The sequence below is a fragment of the Choloepus didactylus genome, chromosome 4, assembly GCF_015220235.1.
Source record: "Choloepus didactylus isolate mChoDid1 chromosome 4, mChoDid1.pri, whole genome shotgun sequence".
Classification (NCBI taxonomy): Eukaryota; Metazoa; Chordata; class Mammalia; order Pilosa; family Megalonychidae; genus Choloepus; species Choloepus didactylus.
In genome coordinates, this window is record NC_051310.1 from 59,476,917 (window position 1) to 59,499,828 (window position 22,912).

General features: G+C 39.1%; 1 protein-coding gene across 8 annotated transcripts in view; it reads left to right on the forward strand.

Moving 5' to 3' along the window:
* Window positions 1–3,431: 3,431 nt before the first annotated feature.
* The window catches only part of DDHD1 (DDHD domain containing 1), a 133,656-nt gene continuing 114,175 nt past the window's right edge, over window positions 3,432–22,912 (forward strand). For all 8 annotated transcript variants that reach the window (XM_037832682.1, XM_037832684.1, XM_037832685.1 and 5 more), the window contains exon 1: window positions 3,432–4,416. In XM_037832682.1, coding sequence (XP_037688610.1) covers window positions 3,531–4,416 — 886 coding nt within the window. In that variant the 5' untranslated portion in view covers window positions 3,432–3,530. The remainder of the gene's footprint in view (window positions 4,417–22,912) is intronic.

Sequence of the window (22,912 nt, forward strand, 5' to 3'; positions counted from 1 at the left end):
CTATGCATTCCTATATTATTTTTGCTTAGCTAGCTACCCTTTGATTGTAATTTGGCTCCCTATATTGATCTATTTAAAAGGAATGACCCTGTGGTGTAGAGACACATATTCTAGCATTACAACTATATTCCTTATAGGAATTAAAAAGCTGACATTCTGGTTTTTATTTAAGGATACCTCTAGACTGTGAATGCATCACTGTAGGGCCTAGCACGGTGCCTAAAATTTAGCAGGCACCTAATATGTGTTCATTGATTCTCTTGCATCAGTCTAGGTTATCATTTCATTTAATCTGTGCACCAAAGAAAACACTCTCATTTTAAGAAGCTGGATAAATAGAAACCCTACAAATAAAAACTAAAATAAAAATTTAAATGCATTGGATGGCTTATCAAACAGGAGATACAGAAGATGGGGTATGGTTATATACCCCCTCTTTTTCATTCTAAACATATATATATTACATTGTATACTTTGAAGTCATTTCACGTGAGAATGTGGATATCGGCTCAGAATATATACATGGCATAAGGCAACCCTCTAATATTTTTATAGAGCTAAAAAGAGGTTAAAATGAACAACAGGGTAAGCTAAGGGAGAAGAAAAGTGAAAGGTGCCACAAAATTGTACCACATAACTCATAAGAGGTGGGGAGGGGAAGATGGCTCTTGTTGCCTGACAGCCCCTGCCATGTGCCTTATGGGGAAAGGTGGATGGTGAGATGTGCAGGTGAGCTGCTGCAGTCTTCCATAGTACAAGCCAGCTGGCTTTACTTCTTTTACTTTACCCCACCAACAAGAACTCCCTCAGGCTTGGTTCCATATCCATCTAGTTCTTGCAGCAACACAGGCCCACAAATGCCAGGAATCTGAATCAATCATACTGAATAACCTTATATAAAAGAGGCTTTGTCTTGGGAAATTACAACAGAATGTTTTGTGCAGATCATGTAAGTTCCGATACTACTCGGTCAGTCCAACACACTAAAGATACAGAGTGGTGAGGAGCCACCTGACAGGTGGGGACTGGGATGGTGGTACCTGCCATTCACCTCTTGTCAGGATCATATGACATGAACAGATACTCTAGAAAGTAAAAGGGACAGAGTAGTAGCAGGAAGTATCAGATAAAGGATAACTTTTTAGACAGAAAAGAACGTTCAGGAGAGAAGCTTCATGGCATTTGCCTTGATATGGCTAGGGAACAAAAAGGAAATAAACAAATGCAGTCACATGAAATTAGATATTATCCTTCCAAATATCTTTTATTCACTGTCAGCCTGAGGCCCACCACATGGTTCTGTCCTTCTAATCCCAGCTCACTTCCAAGGGGCAGAAGTGATCCCAATTCCCGCAAATACTGATTGACATCTCCCCTCAAAATTCTAGGCCAAAATAACAAGGAGAATTGTTAAAGAATGTGACTTTCCCTAATGGATCACAAGAGGATAATTTTCTCAATATAACTAAAAAAACACGTTAAAACAATAGAAGCATTCATTCAATAAATGGCCAGAAGTAATTTTCTTTCAGAGGATAATATTCATTAATGGGAATTGCACTGTCCTGAAGAGTTAAAATTTGACTAAAATAATCTGACTAGATAGTGTTATAGTTAGGCTATGTTCCATCAAGAAATTTAAAGGGAGAAATTTTAAATGTTGGGATATCCTTTATCTTTAATCCCTTTATAGTACTTTTCACACTGTACTGTAACGTATCTGTTTACTTGTCTGGATCCTCCACTAGACTGGGAGTTCCTTCAAGAAGGAATTGAGTCTCTTCCATTCTCTGTTGTGTCAGAATCTAGCACATAGCTGCCTGGCACATAAATGGCCATCAAAACATTGTCTAATGAATGCTTTCATGGGTAGTAAGGAAAACAAGATCATACCTAGTTTTATTTTCTGCACACTGTCAGTAGAAAGTTTGGAGGAGAAATTGATAAGCAGGTATCAGAAAGCAATATGAATGGGAAAGAGGGCTCTGATCTCAGAGGCTTTGAGTCAGAGCTGCATTGTAAATGGGCAGATTTTCATGGGACAAGATTATTTAGCCAAAAAGACAAATTGGGGCTCAAATCTTCCCCTACTCCACTCATTAAGCCATGAACCCCAACATAGGTCTGTATCTGCCCACAAGACTCAATTCCTTTTTTATAATTTGTACAAAGGCACTGTACAAGCTAGAGACAGTCCTGCTTTAATTAATGCCTCAGAAAGATGACCGCTGACAGGTTACTTATCAGGAACAAGAGTAGATGCCTTACCAACCTGATTCCACCACAAAGGGAATAAAAGAAACTGTAAGAATGTCTAATTTTGAGAACACTGAGGTTGGAAATTGTTTTTCTCTGGATTCTTAACATAGGTTTATGGGCTTATAAAGCAGAATATTTTTTTTAAGTATAAAAGAACCATGTGCGAGTGTTAGCTTTAGAACTGATTCCAGAAAGTGAGTTTTAGAATCAGAGATGCATAAAGAACCCTAAAAAATGATAAAGGCCATAAAATTTCATTGCTGGAAGGGACTTTAGAGATCATCTGGTCCAGTAATCACTTCATTTTACAGATGAGGAAACCAAAAAGATCAGGGAGATAAAGTGACTTGCCAGTGGTAGCTAGTAAAAGTAGGTCTAGAACCGAATTTTTTCGACCTTTCACGCCACACCAGGCTGGACCTGCCATCATTATACTCAACAAACATTGACGGTGCACTCCACTGTGTGGGAGAGGCTGAGATAGATGTATTGAATTGTGCTCTGGTCTCCATCAAGAACATTCCAGTGCAGTTGAGGAAATAGGTATTGAAAGATAACAATATCAAGTGGTATTTGAAAGGAGGCTTAGCAGTGGAATATGAAGTTTAGACTTGGGTTTCTGAGTAGGAGTGGTAACGCTGAGGTGAGAAATAGGCAGGTGTAGGGGTGCAGTGCCCCAGACTGGGTCAACAGTTCTGGAGGGAAACAGAATCAGGTGACTGAGAAGGCCCAGCAGAGGCTGCAGGTGGGGCTAAGGTCACAAAAGCAATGCCAACTTCCGGACCCCCTCCACGTACAGCCTTTGCGATCATGACCCAGACTTTAAGACTGAGTGGGGTAAAGCCTCTCTATATCTGACTCTGAACCCCAAGGGGCGGAGGCCAAGGCATCCCCTCAGGAAGAAGAGAGGGAGAACGGGAAGCAGTCGAGAAAGTTGAAAGATGGCGGATGAGCTAGGCTGACCCCGCAGCAGCAGCCGGAGGGGCAGGAGCGCGGCCGCGCGCAAGGTCGACAAAGGAGGAGCTTCCGAGGCGGCGCGCGCGCGGCTGGCGGGGCGGGGCTGGCGGTCCAAGCACTACCTACGTCGGGCTGCGTGACAATGGGGCGGGGGGTAGAACGCGTCTGCGACTGCGGCGGGTTTGGGAGAGGGGGCGGGGGCGGGGGCGGGGCGGAGTCGCCGCTGCCGCCGGCGCTGCTGCCGCCGTAAAACCGTTCCGGATTGAGATTAAAAACTCCCGGTGGGGAAGGCGGCGGCGCTTAATGTGTGGCGGATGCACTGGGGGCCCCGGCTCGATGAGGAGCCGGGCAGCCGGCGGCGTCTCCACATCATGAATTACCCGGGCCGCAGGTCCCCGCGGAGCTCAGAGCACAACGGCCCCGGCGGCGGCGGCGCCTGGGAGCTGGGTTCGGATGCGGACCCAGCGTTCAGCGGCAGCGTCTCCTGCTTGGAGCACCTGCCCGGTGGGGACCTGGAGGACGGCGAGGTGCCCCTGGCCCTGCTGCCCGGGGAGCCCGGGCTGCTCTTAGCGCCGGGCGCGGAAGACCACAGTCACCACCTGGCGCTGGACTCCTGCCTCAGTGACGAGAACTATGACTTCAGCTCTGCCGAGTCGGGCTCCTCGCTGCGCTTCTATAGCGAGGGTGAGAGCGGCGGCGGCGGCAGCTCCTCGTCGCTGCACCCGCAGCAGCAACAGCCGGCACTGGTCGGGTTGAACTCCGTGGGCGGTGGGGCTGCAGGAGGGAGACCAGGAGAGAGGAAGCGCAGTCGGCCTGGCGGTCCGGCCGCCCGGCACCGCTACGAGGTGGTGACGGAGCTCGGCCCGGAGGAGGTGCGCTGGTTCTACAAGGAGGACAAGAAGACCTGGAAGCCCTTCATCGGCTACGACTCGCTCCGCATCGAGCTCGCCTTCCGAACCCTGTTGCAGGCCACGGGTGTCCGGTCCCAGGCCGAGGACCCGGACGGCGACTATGTGTGCGGCCCGGCCTCCAGCTCCATGGAGGACGAAGATGAGGACCACGCTTGCGGCTTCTGCCCCCGTATGGCGGGAAACGAGCCCGAGGTGGAGGAGCTGGTGAACATCCAACCGGTGTGCGTGCGGGGCGGACTCTACGAGGTGGATGTGACCCAAGGAGAGTGCTACCCAGTGTACTGGAACCGTGAGTAGCCTTTCGGGGAAGGACTTGCGGAGGCCCCTCGCGAAAAACAGGCGGGGGTTTGGGCGGGATGGCATCTGCAGAGAGTTTGGGACTTGACCGTCGCCAAGAGGGCGGTGCGTGAGGCCTGGCGTTTAGGGGGAAGGATGGAGCTCGGGCTGGGAGGGCCAACAGGTGAAGGGTATATGGGCAGGCAAAACCCAAGCTGTCTAGTGTCAAGAGGAGAGGATTCTGATGGGGTAGCGCCTCTCGGTGACCTGGGTACTGCTGCCATCCCTTGGAGGTGATCCAGGACGGATTCCCAGCCCGAAATGTTTACTTTAAGATCCTACAAGAGGGTTGTCCACCTGGGGATCTGATTCGGTCTCGTATACCTAAATTGTGAAATAGCAGCGTGTGCTCTGGAGTGGGAAGACGTGAGAGGATCTACGTGAGAATAAACAGTTCAGCTATGGATTTAGGAATAGAAAATCTTGGGCGGGAAAGGTAGGGAGGTAGGTTCTTCCCACCGGGTGCGATCGGGTGAAGGAGCGGAATTTCCGCAAGTGGGCCCGCTCATTCTCTGTCTCTTAAGTGTTTGTTTTTATATTTTTAGTTTTGCCTCTTAATCTTGAAAAATTACAAGGCCTGTGCCTCGGTTTCCTCTTCTTCAAATCAGGGATAATTGTACATACCTCACGGAGTTGTTATGGAGACCAAGTGAGATAATATATATAAAGGGCTTGGAACTGTGTGTTAACAATTGCTCCTTCTTCATAAGACAGCACCACAATTAGGTTTATAATGAAAGAGAAAGCCATCAGAAGTATCTGCCGCTGCATGTAGCAAATGTTATCTGTGTAATATATAGCAGATAAATAGAAGCTGTTTGGCCACCAATAATTTGTAATGTCTAGTTTTAATTCTCACAAGCCCGGTGCTTTAAATCATGTCTTCACTGATTGTCACTAGCCTTAGATCCTCCATGCATCTTAAAATATTCTTATTATGCATATTGATCTTAGCTTCCTTTCCATATGTTTAGTGTCTTATGGGCAGAGTCCATCACCTTATCTTTGAACTCTCATGGGGGGGGGCTAGCGCAGTAGATATTCAGTAGGTATGGAATTTCTTCAGTGATTCTGATAACATTAAAAATTTGTATGTTAAGCATGAATCACTAAGATAGCAATTACAGCATGTGCTAAATCACCAAGTAAAATAGACATAGCAGGAAGTTTAATTTCTTACTACACTTTAAGATGACACCGAAGGCATTTTTCGTCATTGTTATAAGGTCAGAGTTAGGTGTCATCTGTCACATCACTCCTTTTGATTATAAGCTCACTAAGGGTAAAGTATGTTTGTATTCGTTCATTCATTTCTTTCATATTTATATATGAAATGCCTATGAAGGCAATAGTAGAAAAACGGAAAATCCTTACCCTTCAGGAGCTTTCCACTTAATCTTTTCTTCAAATGACCTGAACATCATTATAGAGTTTTTTTCCTGAAGATAGAAGCATAAAGACTTAGTGGAGCCCAAAAGTTGGATAAATACAGGGCATTCTTGGAGAGAAGACTGGAAACCAAAAGATGAATCTTATCCTTTGAATAACTGAAGTAGATTCAACTAGAATACTGTGTACTCTTTTAGTTTATGATAAAATTGTTAATGCTTGTGTGGTGCTTCACTGTTGTTTATAAAATAATTTTCACACTGATTATTTCAGTGATATCAAATTAATACTAGCATATATGAAGAAATGGACTTAATAAAATTAATGAACTTGTCCAAGGTCACTCAGCTAAAAAATGGTAAAGCAATTTATAGTCTAATGGGGGAATAAAGTGCGGTGTCCAATGAGCCTCTGACCCATCCAAGTGTGAGGAGGATATCAGCAAAACTTCCCAAAAGATATGAGGCCGAATCCAAAAGGAAGAATTTAATAAGGAAGAGGGAGGTGGAGGGAAAGGTATTCCTGCCAGAAGGAGAAACATCAGCAAGGACACAGACACATAAAAATTCATAGCAATTTTGAGGAAATGGGGCTGCACCTGCAGAGGCCAAGGCACTCCAGAGTGGGTTTGGGACGTGACAACGACAGAGAGGGAAGGAAGCTCATGAGACCTGACATTTGATCTGGGACAAGATGGAGATCACTTAATGAATGGCTCATTTGAGAGAGTAGCTGGAATGGGGCAAGAGTGGGGAGTTTGGTCTCTATCCTGAGTAAAACAATCGAATTTTCTGTATTAAGTGATTGGTGACCATGGAGAGGTTAGATTGAAGGATTGGAAACAGGATATCATTAGATATCATTAGCATGCTAGTGTCATCAATCAAGTGAGAAATGGTGAGGCCCTTTGAAAGGAAATATGAACTTAGTCTTCTTGAATCTTTTTTCCTGAAGCAGATAGCCAAAAGGCCAACTGATTTTTGTTAACCAACATAACAGCAGCACCTGTTTTGACTCCATTTTAACATTTTTTAACAGTTTTATGCAGTGTACAATCCAGTGGGTGTCCAGTGCCCTCATAAAAAAGTTACAGTGAAAACAGTAGTGCTTCTTGTGGTGTCCCATAATTTACCGTTTCTCACAAAATCCCATGTAACTTTGTTTTAATTGGTTCTTCTAGTCTATGTGTATTATGTAAGTTTTCACACTCTCTCAGGAGGGTTCAGTCCCAGTATGGTCTCTGCAGCTCCTCTTCAAATACAAGGATCCTTAACAATATTTACAGTTTTTGACCTTACCCCTATTTTACTTTTCTTTTTTAACTTCTGGATATCCTACTAGCAGATACAGTTTGAACAGAAAGGGTACAAATTTTGTCTTCTGTGTATAGGAAGTGAATATCACATATGTAAAAGCTATTAATTATAGGAAATTCATTTTTGCTTTGTTATATGTTTAGATAGTCTTCTGGCTGCATGTAGAGATCAAAACTGATCATTACTGAGTAATGTCTAAGTGAACTCCTTTGTTCCCAGTGTTCTTCCTAAGCTGTTTATACCAACCTCATAGACTTATTTTGAAGATTATTGTATATAAAGTACTTCGAGCAGTGATTGGCACATCGTGAGTGCTAGATAAGTGTTAACTGTATGTATGTAGATCTCAAAAACTATATGCCTTATTTGTAGAAGCTCATGTGAAGGTTAATAAGGTGGACCAGTGAAAAATTAAGTGTCCAGGGTTTGTTATTATTGACCTGTACCTCATCAGAGATGAGAGTTTGTTTGTAAAGGATTGGCAAGAAAATGGTGAAAGCATTTAGTGTATCTGATGAGAAGACGTGGAACATTCTAGAGAAATGAGTGTAGAAACTAGTCTCATAGCAATAGGGAGTATGTAATTTCCATTCATGGGCTTCATAAAGTTCTTTAATTTACCAAATTTTTCTGTGAATGTATAGTTTCCAGAAGCAATCATTAGTTATAAGCCACAACTTCCTTTTTTTTTTCTCCTTCTTGTGTACATTTGAGGCTGACTTGCATTATTATAATTCCAAACCATTTTCAGTTTCAAACACTTTAGAAGTAAACTTCATGTTACATTAGAATGAAGTAAAAATAGTAGTCCAATAAAATGAGGTAGAAAAATTAGATCTTTTTCCACAAATACCTAAGTTATATTATGTTTATTAATTTGGCATGGGTATAGCTATCTCTTTTATGTCTTTTTCATTCAAGGGTTAATACCAGTCCTTTATAAAGCACGAGCTTTATAGGAAAGTAATGGAGTCCAAGGAAATAGAAGGCACTCTCTCTTAATCAGTTTTTGCCTCCAATTAAAGCAGGACTATAGGGGTTAGAGGCCAATATTGACATGTCTGACCCTGAAAAAGTATTGCAGACTTTGATTTCTTACTTATTTAACTGGATTATCCTCCACCAGCCCAGACTGGAAAGCAGCATGGGCCTGCATTATAGCCCTGACTGCTTAGGGCTTTTGGAAACCCACCCTATCCCAGTTTAAGTCTGCTTTAGACTGCATTTTTCAGTGACCTACTGAAATAGCACAAGGCTATGAATGAATAGTGACATGTATGGACTTGGCACACTACCTGACCAAGGCACTCAGGACTCCTTTTTCCCTTGGCATTGTATTTATTAGTGTAACAACTGACCTAATATCAGTTATTTGGCCACCATATTTATAAATGGCTCAAATGTCATAATACGTGTTTGTGCAAGTGATTATATAAATATATAAATATTCATGGTAATTTTTGATGTTTTCTTTCGTTTGTCAACTGTTTTTTTCTTTCCTTTGCTATTTTATTGTAAAAGAGACCTTTTGTACTCTTCCCGGTTTCTAATTTTATTTCCTGGGTCTTTTATTCCCATGTCATAATCTGTAGTTTCTTATTTGCTGCAGCCTTTGACATCTGGAACCCGGGGCTGATTGTTTTCTGTAGAGAACCAGAGGAAGCTACATGTTCCGGGTCAAGGAATCCTCTGAGAATTGTGGAGAGTTGAGGGAGAAGGAGAGAGGGAAATGGGGAATGTATTCACAGGAAGCCTAAGATGAAGATTGTTGACAGAAGAGATGGGGAGGTGTAGGTAATACTTGGAATCTCTGATTGTTAGGAAATCTAAGACCTTTATCTTTTCATGGGTGTGATGGAGTTTACACTGTGCACTTATCAAGAAAACCTGTCAACACCGATAAAGAGTATAGGTATAGGCAGTACCTTCCTTTTTAACACAGTACATTCCTAAAGCTCAATTAAAAAGTGGAACAAGGAAAAAACATGATTTTTTTATAGCTATTACATAATCTAAAACTCTCCTCACTTGAGTCTACATTGGCAAAGGGTAATTGCGCCCAAAAACATGTTAGATCATTGACAGATAAGGATTAATGGAATGAAAAGCATGATCTTGATACTTTTTTGATACCACTGGATTAGGGGACAGGTGAAATTCAAGGTGGTGAAAAGTAGGATTTACCTATGCCAGGGAACTAAAGAAAAGCAGCAGAAACATTTATGTGTTTGTATAAAAGTAATTCTAATAAATTTTATGTACTACTTTTCAATTTTATCAGATTGCCATACAACAGAATAAATTATAGTCATTAATGTTTGTTCTAATGTTTTGTTTCATTAAACTATATCTAGATAATCTTTATAATCATTGCTGTTGTATATTCACATAAACTCTGTTGATTGCCTGCTAGGGGCCAGGCCAGCCTTTGGAAATTACATCATTATTGGTACTTCTGTATCCCAAGACATCAGATAACTGGAAATGGATAGATGGAATGGATGGCTTTTCCAAAGAGTTGAGAGATAAGCCTTTATTTACCAGAATATAATTTTAGCTTTATAAATGGAAATCTGTTACTAACTCCCCCTTTGGCCTCTTCTAATTGGGCTTTCATTCTGAACATTGATGCAGGATAACCCTTAGGACACATTATATGACACAAAGAACTGAATGAACTATGCTAAAACATAAGATTCCTAAATTATGTGCCACAAAACACTCAGGGAACAGAGTTTGGAATTAATTCTGAGCCCTGATGCAGACATAACTAAATGTAATTCCACCTTGTAATTTACTGCCTTTACAGATGATCAACTTTCAGTTAGTATTATTCACTGAACCCATTATATTCTTCTTATTCTATTGACTTGCTTCCAGGAGGCCCAGGGTGTCTCTGTCCAATTGATTCACCCACCTAGGCCTTCAGTAGAACTGGCATTTTAACATTATGTACTCCCAAGTTTGTTTAGGCTCTGGAAAACAAATTCTTTGCTGTGAATCAGAAGAAAATCATTGGAAAAATAAGATATTTTAAAGTGGGAAGAGACCACTCAAAGTAATCAAACAGATTGTTGAGCGCCACTCAAACTGAGAAAAAACGAGTATTGCTGCTCAGGCACTTTCAATTGCACTCACAATTCCATGCTGTCTATCCACTGCTGTATTGAATCCTTACCATGTGGTTAGCACTATATGAGGCTGGTGTAATTGTCTGTAAAGCTTATGAAAAGATACTTGCCTTTGCTCAATATTTTCATGAGTACAGCCAACTATTATTACTATTATTTTAAATTAATTCACTTTCTCAGTTTCTGTTCTTTGCCTTTCACTAGAAAAAAAAAATAGGTTCTTTAACCTATTTACTGTTTAGCCTGGTACACTATTTTTATAAACTACGATATATATTATACTTTTCTTTTTTTTGGTGGGGGGAAGAAATGTATAACTGTCCCTTGTGTTTGGTGAATGCCCCTAATCCTGGAATGCTGAATTAAATTGTTTGGAATTCTGATTCCATAAATGACAGAATCCTGCTAGGTCACATGTAAAAGGTATACCTGGTTTACAACTTTGTTTTCAAATCAACTGCCACCTCCATTTCAACTCTTACTGGTTTCTCTAGAGAGGCACCATCATGTAGTAGTTAAGAATGTGAATGACCACTGGAGCCAGACTGCCTGGGCCCAAATCCCAGCTCTGACATACAGTAGCTATGTGACCTTGGGGCACTTAAATTTCTGTTCCTCATTTTCTTCTTCTATAAAATGTGGCTAATAGTTCCTACATCTTAGGATTCTTGTAAGGAATAAATTAAAATATTTAAAGATCTTAAAACATCCCCTGATGCATAATAAGTTCTATGTAACTATTAGCTCTTATTGTTACTCCATCTTCCTGTCTTTGTTTTTCCAAATATACAACCTGCCTGATGTTCTTGGCTTTCAGCATTCCTGTTTTGATTTGCAGTCTCTTTCCTGGCATGGCATTTTCTTGGCAGGCTATCTTGGTAATCGACTCTTGATTAGGCAGAGCCCTAGAACCCTTTAAGGGTTGCCTTCTCTTGTAAGAAGAATATCTTAACCTGGTCTTTCAGATCTCAAAAGGAATGTTGCTATCCTGAGTCTTCCCAACTTGGACCCCAGAGGAGTGTATCAGTCATGTTCTTATGAACCTACTACCCATGGAAAAGGAGGAATTCTTCCTTACAAAATCATTCTAAATTCTTGAGCATCTACTTTTTTCTTTGCAGACCCTGTCACCACATGTGGGCAGTGCTGTCTCCACACCAAAAGTTCATTTAAAAATCTACCACCTACTGGAAATTTTAATACAATAGAAAACTTGACAGCTTTCTAAATAACTGCTCAGTTTCCAATTGAGGCAGAGCCCGAGGTGGTCTTACTTTTCGGCCATGTTGGCAAGAAAGAAGTAGCCCACAGGTCCTCTTACAGTGAAGGAGACCTCAGCATGAAAACTTTGACGTATTCTTCCTCATTGGCATGTAGTGTACCAGCATTGGTAGGGATGGCACCTAGTGCAAGATCTAGTTTGAAATCATCTTGAATCTAGTCCAGGGATTTGAGGCAGCCATTCCTTATCCAGTATTGGCAATAAAAGCTGACTGAGTTCAAAGAATAGATCTTTGTTATCAAATTTCTTTAGTTTGAATCCCTGGTTTACCATAGTTGTATGACTTTGGGCAATTTATAATGTCTCTGTGGCCAAGTTTTTCCTTTGTAGTGAGGTTAATCCTGCTTCACAGGGTTGTTATGAAGATTCAGTTGAAATACATATATGTAGAGCACTTACACAGTATCTGACTCAATAAGTATTAACTATATTATATATAAACCAGGCTGGTATATTAACTCTTGCACTACAAACGTAGCTTCTGGAAATTGAAAATTGTATGGAGGGCCTGTCTTATTTGTGAAAGGGGGTGGGAAGCTGTGGTTCTACCAAAATTATTTCCACCTAAACTTTATGACCGTATGTATACTTACATTCATACGTACATGCTATATATATGTCTCCATGTGTTCGTCTTAAACCTGCTTAATTGCCTCCTGAGGGTTCTGGAAAACACAATGAAGTATCTCACTATGGGGACTTAATTCTTAGTATTGCCTCTGAGATTGAGCAAAATGAAATATATTTCTCAAATAAGCTTCTTGTGATTAGTCCTAGGACTTTCTTAAATTTTTTTCCTCAGCACCCTTTTGCATGTATTCAAGTTCTTGCTTCTGTGCTTGTTAGTATTCTGAAGTTTGCCTACACAAATTTTTCTTTTCCCCTTTCTGCCGTATCCCTCTTTTTTTCTAAGATTTTAATTTTTCTTTCAATTTTGACCCAATTATATCTAGTTAATCCTCCTGAGAGTAACTGTTTTGACAGTGGAACATTTGTTTACCGTATTCCTAAACTTTGTGATTCTCTTTGGTAATAATTTTTTTTTCTTTCAATACTTTTTAAAAAAAACTTAGAACAGCACATATTACTTTTATTTGTCAAATATTTACCACATGTCTACTAGGTAAAAGAAGGGAATAATCTCCTCTACCTAGACTTTACAGAAAACTTCCCAGAGAACTTTAGCTTGAGCTGGTTCTTAAAGACGAGCCTTATCGGCCGAGAGGATTGCAGGCTTAAAGGCATGATGTCATGAAGGAGGATAATGTATTCAGAGGACTAGAAGTTCTGTTTGGCAGGAGCATTGGGAATAAGGTGGAGAGAGTAGAAAAAGGAAACTGGTAGGTAGGCAGAAACTAGGTCAGTGCAGGCCTTTTTCTTACTCAAAATTTGGAGTTTATCCTGTAAGAAAGAAATGTTGAACGGCATAAAATAGGGAAATAACTTGATCATCAGATTTGCAGTTTTAGAGACTCTGGCAGCAGCTTGGAAGATAGATGGAAAGCTGGAAAAGTGAGACCATAATCAGGGAGACTATTTAGGGAGTGTTGGAATCACCACATGATTCTAAGTGAGAGATAATGAAGATCTTGGTCAGGCACTCTTTGAATGGTTGTTGGAGAGGTACAGAAAGATGTTAAGGGAGTAGAATATACGGTATAAATGCAATATAATTAAGAAGAGGGGTAGTCCAGGTTATCTGCAGTGTTTTTTACTTGGGTGGATTGTCAAGAGAGAACAGGTTTTATCATCCAACCCCATGTCACCTGGTTGGGGTGGCAGAAGGAAACTGAATAATAGTGCATTTTGATATATTGCATTTAAAGCACCTGTTGCACAACCAGGTGGAAGCATCCAGTAGGCAGGTAAATATATAGGTCTAGAGGTCAGAAGAGGATGGTGCTGGAATTAACGATGCAAAGATCCTCAGTAATATACATTAATTGTGTCTAAAATGGTATATGCAAACAATGCATTGTGCTATATAATGAAAAGATTTGAATTTATATACTTTTATTGTGCCCTTTCAGATTTTCTATTTTTGTATGTTTTATAACATATAAAACATTTAAAAATAGTAATGTGTGTATAATTTATAAAGTATGTGTATATGAGGATGTGCTCAAAATATTTTTACTCTTTGGTACGTGATCAGATTTGGAGATCAGTGATTTAAACTGGTTGAGAATCGTTAGTCCCTTTTGAGAGTTTTGCTTTTCAATAGTAACTTAGAGAGCTCTTTTAAAAATACAGAATTCTGGACCCTATCTCCAGAGACCTTGACTTATTATGTGTATAGCAAGGAATCTGAAAATTCATCTTTTAATGTAATTCCTCAAGTGATTCTGTTAATAGGCCAAGTTTGGAAACCACAGTTAAAAACCATGGAAAACTTTTAGAGTAGAAAGAAAAGATAAAGAGAGAAGTTACGTTAGACGGGCTTGATGGACACTGTTGATTCTAAAAGTTCCAGCTATGTTAATACATATGTTTTGATTTTCATAATCTGATAAAATGACTATAATCAATACTGAATTGATCTCACTGAGCTATAATTCACATATGAAATTCAAATGTCTGTTTCAATGGTGTATATTCCATTTTTGGCACAGGTTTATTTCCAAATGTGTACAGATTTTATAGAACATTTTTTGTCTAGCCAAGTACCTAGAGAGAACTTTTTTCTTAAACATGTTCAATTCTGCATTGCCTAGATCCACCAAAATATTAAACTTGGAAGGTTTAGGACAAAAGGTCTTATGATTTAAAGCCTATTTTCCATTTAAAATGCAAGAGATTGCTACGAGCATCTAAAACATGAAAAAAGGATGAGAATGCAATGTGAATGCCTGAAAGGATCATAATAAAAGGTTTTGAAGGAGAAAACCTTTAATTAACTTTACAGTAATACTGTTCAAGAGCTAAGAAATGTATTCAGGTTTAAAGATCCTTACAGCTTTGTTTTTTAAATTGAAAGAAGTTAACAGTATTTATGGTGTAAATTATATTGTTCAGTTTCTCACTTTATGAAATTAGTTTAAATGTTGCCAGTGGTATATATTATTGACAGTAACTTTAATGTGATCCCAGGAGAAGCTGTCTGTGGGAAGGTAGCACTGCTGGGAAACAGAATAAGCACGCTGCAAGTACCCACCAAGGTGGGCACACTGGAACCAGGAACAGAAACCCCTTCCTCTTCCAGTGTAATTCTAGTGCCCTCTACCTTGAAAGCCTAACATTGGGTTGGCTGGCAAGAAAGAAATATTTATCGAGTTCAGCTCCCTTATTATAGAGCATGCAAGTGTGGATTTGAACTGAGAAATAATAAATTGATAACTTATACATTATCCTTCACCCTTTTTTTTTAATTTTTTTAAATTCAGTTTTATTGAGATAAATTCACATACCATACCATCATCCATGGTGTACAATCAGCTGTTCACAGTACCATCATATAGTTGTGCATTCATCACTCCAATCTATTTTTGAACATTCTCCTTACACCAGAAAGAATCAGAATCAGAATAAAAAATAAAAATAAAAAAAGAACACCCCCTCCATCCCACCCTATTTTTAATTTAGGTTTTTTGTCCCCATTTTTGTACTCATCCATCCATACACTGGATAAGGGGAGTGCAATCCACAGGGTTTTCACAATCGCATTGTCACCCCTTGTAAGCTACATTGTTATACGATTGTCTTCAAGAGTCAAGGCTACTGGGTTGGAGTTTGGCAGTTTCAGGTATTTACTTCTAGCTATTCCAATGTATTAAAACCTAAAAAGTGTTATCTATATAGTGTGTAAGAATGTCCATCAGAGTGACCTCTCGACTCCTTTTGAAATCTCTCAGCCACTGAAGCTTTATTTCTTTTCGTTTCGTATCCCCCTTTTGGTCAAGAAGATGTTCTCAATCGCACGACGCCGGGTCCGGATTCATCCCCAGGAGTCATATTCTGTGTTGCCAGGGAGATTTACACCCCTGGGAGTCAGATCCCACGTAGAGGGGAGGGCAGTGAGATCACCCACCAAGGTTGCTTAGTTAGAGAGAGAGGACCGCATCTGAGCAACAAAGAGGCACTCAGGGGAGACTCTCAGGCACAATTATAAGCAGGTTTAGCCTCTCCTTTGCAGTAACAAGCTTCATAGTGGCCAGCCCCAAGGCAGAGGGCTCAGCATGTCAAGCCATGAGTCCCCAATGTTTGTGAGAACATCAGCAACAATCCAGGTGAGGAAGTCCAACACATCACATCCTCCCCCAGCTCCTAAGGGAGGGGCCCAAATATGTATTTTTAGTCTCTGCCCAAATTACTTTGGGATGTGTTGCTATTTTGCTCTAACCTATACAGACCTACCATATCTCACTTCCTAATCAAAGTTCCATGTAATTTTGGTGTTTGAACAAAATTGCTGTAGAAGTAATATTGTTTAGAAAATATAGATCCTCCACCAAGTAAACATTTCTTCCCTTGGTCTCAGATGGAAGTTGAAGTTTTAATACGCAGTCAGTTTCAACCTTTACCCTTTGGTCTGATTTGCCCTAGTCTTAACCAGATCTGCTTCATTCATATCTCTAATTGAAGTCTGGGGTCTTTTTCAGCTTTTTTTTTTAACAGTTGCTGTATGTGTTAATACTGACATTCATATCTGGCGAGCTCTAGCTCTGAGTTTCAGGTGTCACACAGATACCCAGTGTTCCAGAGACCAATCAGGTTATACACCAAGGGATCAGCATCTCAGAGTTTGGAGATAGCCATTAGAATTCAGGAATAGATTTGACTGCTGTAAGAGCTTACAATCTAGGGACTATTACAATAATAATTTCCCTGTTAGGCTGTGCTCTAAGATTCAATTCTGAGTTTACACATTGTAGTTAGTCCATATTGGCGAGGCATTATAGTGTTTGCCTTTGTTTCTGGTGTACTTCACTCAAAATGCTGTCCACAGGATCCATTCACCTCTTGTGTGTCTCACAACTTCACTCCTTCTCGCAGTTGCTCAATATTCCATTACATGCATACACCACAGTTCACCACTCTGTTCCTCAGTCAGTGTACCCTTAGGCCTCCTTCAGCCACTGCAAATGATGACTCTTGCCTCCATAAACACCAATGTGCGAATGTCCATTCATGTCTCTCCTCTCAGATCTTCCAAGTACCTACCCCATAATGAGGTTGCAGGACCTTATGGCCCCCACATACTTAACTTCTTGTGGAACTACCACAGTGACCTCCAGAAAGGCTACACTATTCTGCCTCCTCATCAACAGTAAATAGGTACATCCCTCTCTCCATGTTCTCTCTAGCACTTTTGCCCCATTTATATTTTCCTACAATTTTATAGAGATATATTCACATATAATTATCCACAGTGTACAATTAGTTGTTCACAGTATCATCATATAGTTGTACATTTATTGCCACAGTCAGCACTTGAACATATTGATTACTATGAAAAAGCTTTTTTTTTTGGGGGGGGTGAATAATAAAAAATATAATAATAAGTAGAAGAATAAAGTGTCATACAGTACAATATACTAGTAAGGACAGAAAACAACAGCACTACCAAGAATCCCATATTCCTCCCATATATCCCCCTCTCATACACATTTAACTCTTCACCCATATTTTAAAATCGAGTTGCTTGTATTTTTTTTTTTTTTGGCTTGCTTTATAGACGGCACTTAAAAATATATAGAGAGAATGATTATATGCATTGGGAATAACTTTCAGTCCTGATTCATTTTTTTTTTTACAATGGAAGTCACATTTTAATTCTTACACATTTCTCTGTCAAATGATTCTAATTTATTTACTTATGTTTTACATTCGAATACTCTTCAGGATTTTCAGTCTCATGAGTAGCATGCAAAACAATAATTCTGTTGAAAGTCCAGCAGAGCTTAGTGATAGGTCTGAAGAAGTTCTGTCATTGTCTTCTGATGATAATTTGTATGTTCCGCAAATTACACTATTAAATATGATAGACATTATCAGGACTATTCCACATATTATTTATATAAATAATGAGAATAGAAAATAATAGAAAAGGAGATGTTTTGGTAAGATGTTAATACTATTCTATGTATTAGTAACATAGAATAATAGATAAAATGTGTTGAATATCATGGACATTGATACCATGCAAAAAGCATAATCGCCATAAAAAGATGGTTTTATGTATGATAATGAAATCACTTGAGAAAAGAGCTGTTTTCAAAGTCTTTGATGTAGCAATTTTACAAAGCTCCATTCATGTTAAACTGGATATAGTCAATTACCTGTGTACCCTTTTTATACTCATCTTTGAATGATGTAAATTACCAGCAAAGTTGACATTAGTGACTTAGACAAAGTTTAGTATTTCTGTGATCGGATCCCATTCAGTTCTGTGCTCCTACTGTAACATCTAGCTTCCACAACGAAGCTCACTTTCTTAGTAAGGTGTTGGCTAGAAAAGGTAAAAGTATATTTAGCATATTCTTTTTACTAAAGAAAGTGTTATGTACTTTAGAAAGTTTTCTGTGCCTTAAGGGTTGGATATTCAGTTTTGGGGACACCTTGATTAACCAGAGAATACATTTGGATAACCTATTATATGCTGTCTTAGATCATTTTAAGGAGGAAGTCTAGCAGAGAAATTGTATATGAATAACTGAAACTTTGAATTTCTATAAAATGCCCTTTAATTCATTATATATGTCAGACATTGAAATGAAAAATGCTTAGTTTTGTGGAGTCTAATGAACTTTTTTTGTAACCAAGTTTAAAGATAGTTACTGAAATACCAAGATACCTAGTCCCTTTTATTAATACTTAACATTTTTTGTGTGACCTGTACAAGAAAAGTCAAAATCTGCAATACACAGGTCCCCAGAGAGTCAGCTGCCTTTTAACTTTCTAATTCAGAAAGAGCCCTGATTCATCTGCTATGGGACATAACTACAAATAAAAAGGGAGAGTCATTCATTTAGCCAATATTTCTTGATTACCTACTGTTTCGGTTTGCTAAGGCTGCTGGAATGCAATATACCAGAAATGGGTTGGCTTTTAACAGTGGGGATTTATTAAGTTAAAAGTTACAATTCTAAGGCTGTGAAAATGTCCAAATTAAGGCATCAACAAGAGGATACCTTCTCAGAGGAAAGGCTGCTGGCTTCCGGGGTGCCTTTGTCACAGGGGAGGGCACAAGGCGATGTCTGCTGGTCCTTCTCTCCCAGGCTCTGGTTTCAAAATGGCTCTCTGTCCAAACATCTCTGGGCATTTTCTCTTAGCTTCTCTGGGCTGTCTCCAAAATATCTCTGCCTTTTATTCTCTCACTGAGGACTCCAGCAAGGGGATTAAGACCCACCTTGAATGTGCAGGATCACATCTCCTTGGAAACAACCTAATCAAGAGGTCCCACCCACAATAGGGGTACATAACAAATTCAAACCAGCGTACCTACCAAAATCTAGCTTCTGTTAAAAAATACAAAGATTTATGGGATATAGTTTCTGCCCTAATGGAGAAATATGTGCCTGGTGTTTTAAATTGAAAGTTAGAGTGCATTTTTCTATGAGAAAACATTATGAAGTATGATTTGATAGAAATGCTGCATAAATGCATTAGGGACAAAATGGTTTAAGTAGACCTTTGGGGGCTGATCTGAGAGCTTACCCACCAATTACAGCACTGATTCCATGAGAAAGCATATTCGGCATTTCCTGGCAGTAAGTTTACAACAGTCCTTAAGAACGAATGAAAATATGTAAATAAAATTAAAATTTTAAAAGAATGAATGACAACAGTTTCCTTAATCTTCCACCTCTTTCTTTCACCTTCTTATCTCTCATATCTTCAATTCTTGTGTTTTCTACTTTTCTTATTTCTAATACTTGCTGATTTCTCTTTCCTCTGAACACAAATACTCCATCATTCCTATTTTCCCTTGCTCTGTGATTTCCTTCCTCTTTAAGTCCTGTTTGGTCATATTTGCCCTGTAAGTTTCTAGAGCAGTGAAGTATAAACATTCCTTGGACCTTAAGTGGGTAAAGGTCTAGTGGCATGGCTAAGCTGGAGAGAGAGGGTACTTAAGAATTCCTCTCTCTATACATATTGTATATTACAATGTATAATATGGATAGAAATAGTTCTTGAAAATAGACCTTTAGAAATATTATAGATGACTCCTTTGCCTTTTGCTATAGAAGTAGGTTTTTATTACATAATAATTATTTCAAATTTTTCCCTACTCAGACATAAGAGAGTCACCTAAGCATCTGCATAAATGGAGTGTCATAGTGGAAAATGGAACTTGATATTATTTTCCAGTCAAAAAGATTCCACATGTTTTTCTTTTTTCTCTCTCTCTTTTTTTTAATATTTATATCTTTATTACTACCACTGCAGGAAATACAAAACAAGAGCCTCAAATGAAGTTTTCTTAGTTTGAGTATCATTGATTTTACTTTGTGGCTACTTTTGTACACCTCTCTTTAAAAAAAAATTAATTATAGATTTACAGAGAAACCATGCAAAAAATAAAATGTATCCCCCTATTGTTGACACTTTGCATTAATGTGGTACCTTTGTTACAACTGATGTAGGAATATTAAAATACTACTATTAACTATAGTCTATAGTTGACATCGGGTGTCTTTTTTTCCCCGTATACTACCCTGTTATTAATGCCCAGCACCAGTGTGGTACGTTTGTCACAATCCATGAAAGAACATTTTTACCACATTTTTTTTTTTTTATGATTTCAGTAATGGCCTTTCTCTGTTATCATTTGTCTAAGAATTATAATGAGAATAATGACTTAGTTATTTTCTGATATGCTTAGAGCAATGATAAGTGCTAGTCTTCATATTAAATTTAGATTGACTTTCAGTGAGTATTGTTATAAATGAAAAGGAGATACTTCGTTCATCTTTACATCCATTAACCCTGTAAAAATTTTTTCTCTGGTTCCTGTCTGCATAGTCCATTGTATATAGATCTCACCATTCTTTAACTGCAAACTGAAGTGACATTTCAAAATGTCCATATGCCTGTGTGTATCAGTTAGCATTAGATTTAGCTATATGTAATAGAAAAGCCAAAATAACAGTGGCTTAAACACAAAAGGATGTTATTTCTCTCCACATAAAAAGAGTGTGGATATTTAGAGGGACAGAGGGTCCTTATGGTATTCAGCTTTGCCATCCTTATTAAGTGACTTCCATCCTCAAGGATTCCTCTTGGTCCAGGAGAACTTCAGGAACTCAAGACATACATGTGGCAGAAAAGAAAGAGGGAAAGAACAAAAAGCTGTTCCACTCAGTAATTTCTGCTGTGTTCCATTATTCAAATTCTGTCACATGGCTAAACTTAACTGCACATGGAGACTAGAAACAGTCTTTAACTGGGCATATTGCTGCCCAAAAATAAATTGGTATTCTGTTATTAAGGAATAGGGGTAGAATAGATCTGGGATAGGCATTTAGCAGTTTCTTGACAATATGTGATCTTTATTTTTCCTAAATAGGAAAGTAATACATGTGTATTGTAATTTATTCACATGTAATTAATTTGTATTTATAATGTAGAAGGTTCCTTATATTACCATCTCCCAGAGATGTCTATTATTGTACATTCCTCCAGACTTCTTTTCAGTATATATACCAGGGTACGTAATTTACAAAAACAAGGATTATTCTATTTATACATATACACAGGCACCCACAATATATAAACATGTGGTGATGTTATTTAATTTTTTCATTTTTATTCTTGATGTTATTCCATGTCAGTAAACATAGACCTACTTTTGAACATTATTCCACTATGGATGTATTTATTCATTCATACTTCTATTTATTTAATGAATATTTTTTAACACCTACTATAGACCAAGTAACATTTATTTATTCAGCGCTCTACTGATAGAAATTTAGGTCATTTTGTTTTGTTTTGTTTCTATTATAACAGTGCTGGAGTAAACATCTTTATACTGTCTGTGGACATTTTTGTAGGAGATTCTATAAAATATATTTCTAGAAGTAAAATTGCTCTGAAAAAAGGTATCAGTGTTTTATGTTTTAAAATATACCACTTTTTTTTTTTGGAGTAATGAAAATGTTCAAAAATTGATTTTGGTGATGAATGCACAACTATATGATGGTACTGTGAACAATTGATTGTACACTGTGGATGATTGTAGGGTATGGGAATATATCTCAATAAAACTGAATTAAAAAGAAAAAGATACCACTAGCCCAATTTTTCTCAGCATTGGCACTGTTGACATTTGGGGCCAGATAATTCTTTGTTGTGGGGGGTAGGGATTGGGGAGGTGTTGTCTGTCCTGTGCATTGTAGGATATGTAGCAACATTCCTGGCCTCTATCCACTAGATACCAGTAGCACCCCACCCCCACCACCCTATTCCCCAGTGTGAACAACCAAAAGTGTCTGCAGACATTGCAGATGTCTCTGGAAAGCCGCCTCACTAGCCCTTCTGTCTTTTTCCTCTTCTCTGCGCATAGGGACAGCCCAGTGTGAGGTGTCAGAGCCCAAGTTGTGTGAAGGGGTGCCCACATTGAGAAGCAGCCTAGTGTGGGATTTTGGAGGCCAGGTGGGGTGAGGAGGGCAGCCAAGAGGGATGAAGACTTAGTGTGGGATGTCAGAGCCCAAGCAGGTATGGGGCCAGCTAGGCATGAGGTGTTCTGAACCAGAGCAGGGTGAAGAAGATGCCTGTGCGGGGTATGAGGCTGGGGCAGATGGTATCTCAAGCCTCTCATCCAAAAAAGAGTGTTCTACATTTATATAATTAAAAGCCCATTTAGAGTGATTTCTAAGCATTAAAACTTGATTCCTGCAGAGATCCATTCCTGACTTGATGATTTAATATCTATTACAGCATATAATTAGGTATTTATTGGCTGTCATGCCTATGTAATTTAGAATTGTTTTAGTGGTAGGAGTAGCTAGACCTGGAACATAGCTCATAGCTCTCTGATGGTTACCCACTAACATCTGACAAGTATTTTAACCATTAAAATAATCCCATGTTTGTAACTGACTCCTATAAACATGTTAAGCCAAAGAAGCCAAATATAAGAGAGTATATACTATGTTAATCTATTTATATAAATTTTTAAAAAGCAAAACTAATCTCTGATGCTAGAGGTTAGGATTCTATTTACCATGGAGGAGAAGGGAGCAAGAGAGGGCTTTTGGATGCTAATAATGTTCTCTCTTTTAATCTGGGTGCTGGTAACACTTGTAAAAAGTCACTAGCTATATGTGTACTTATGTTTTGTGCAGTCTTCTGTGTGTATGTGATCCTTCAACAATAAGTTTGTAACAG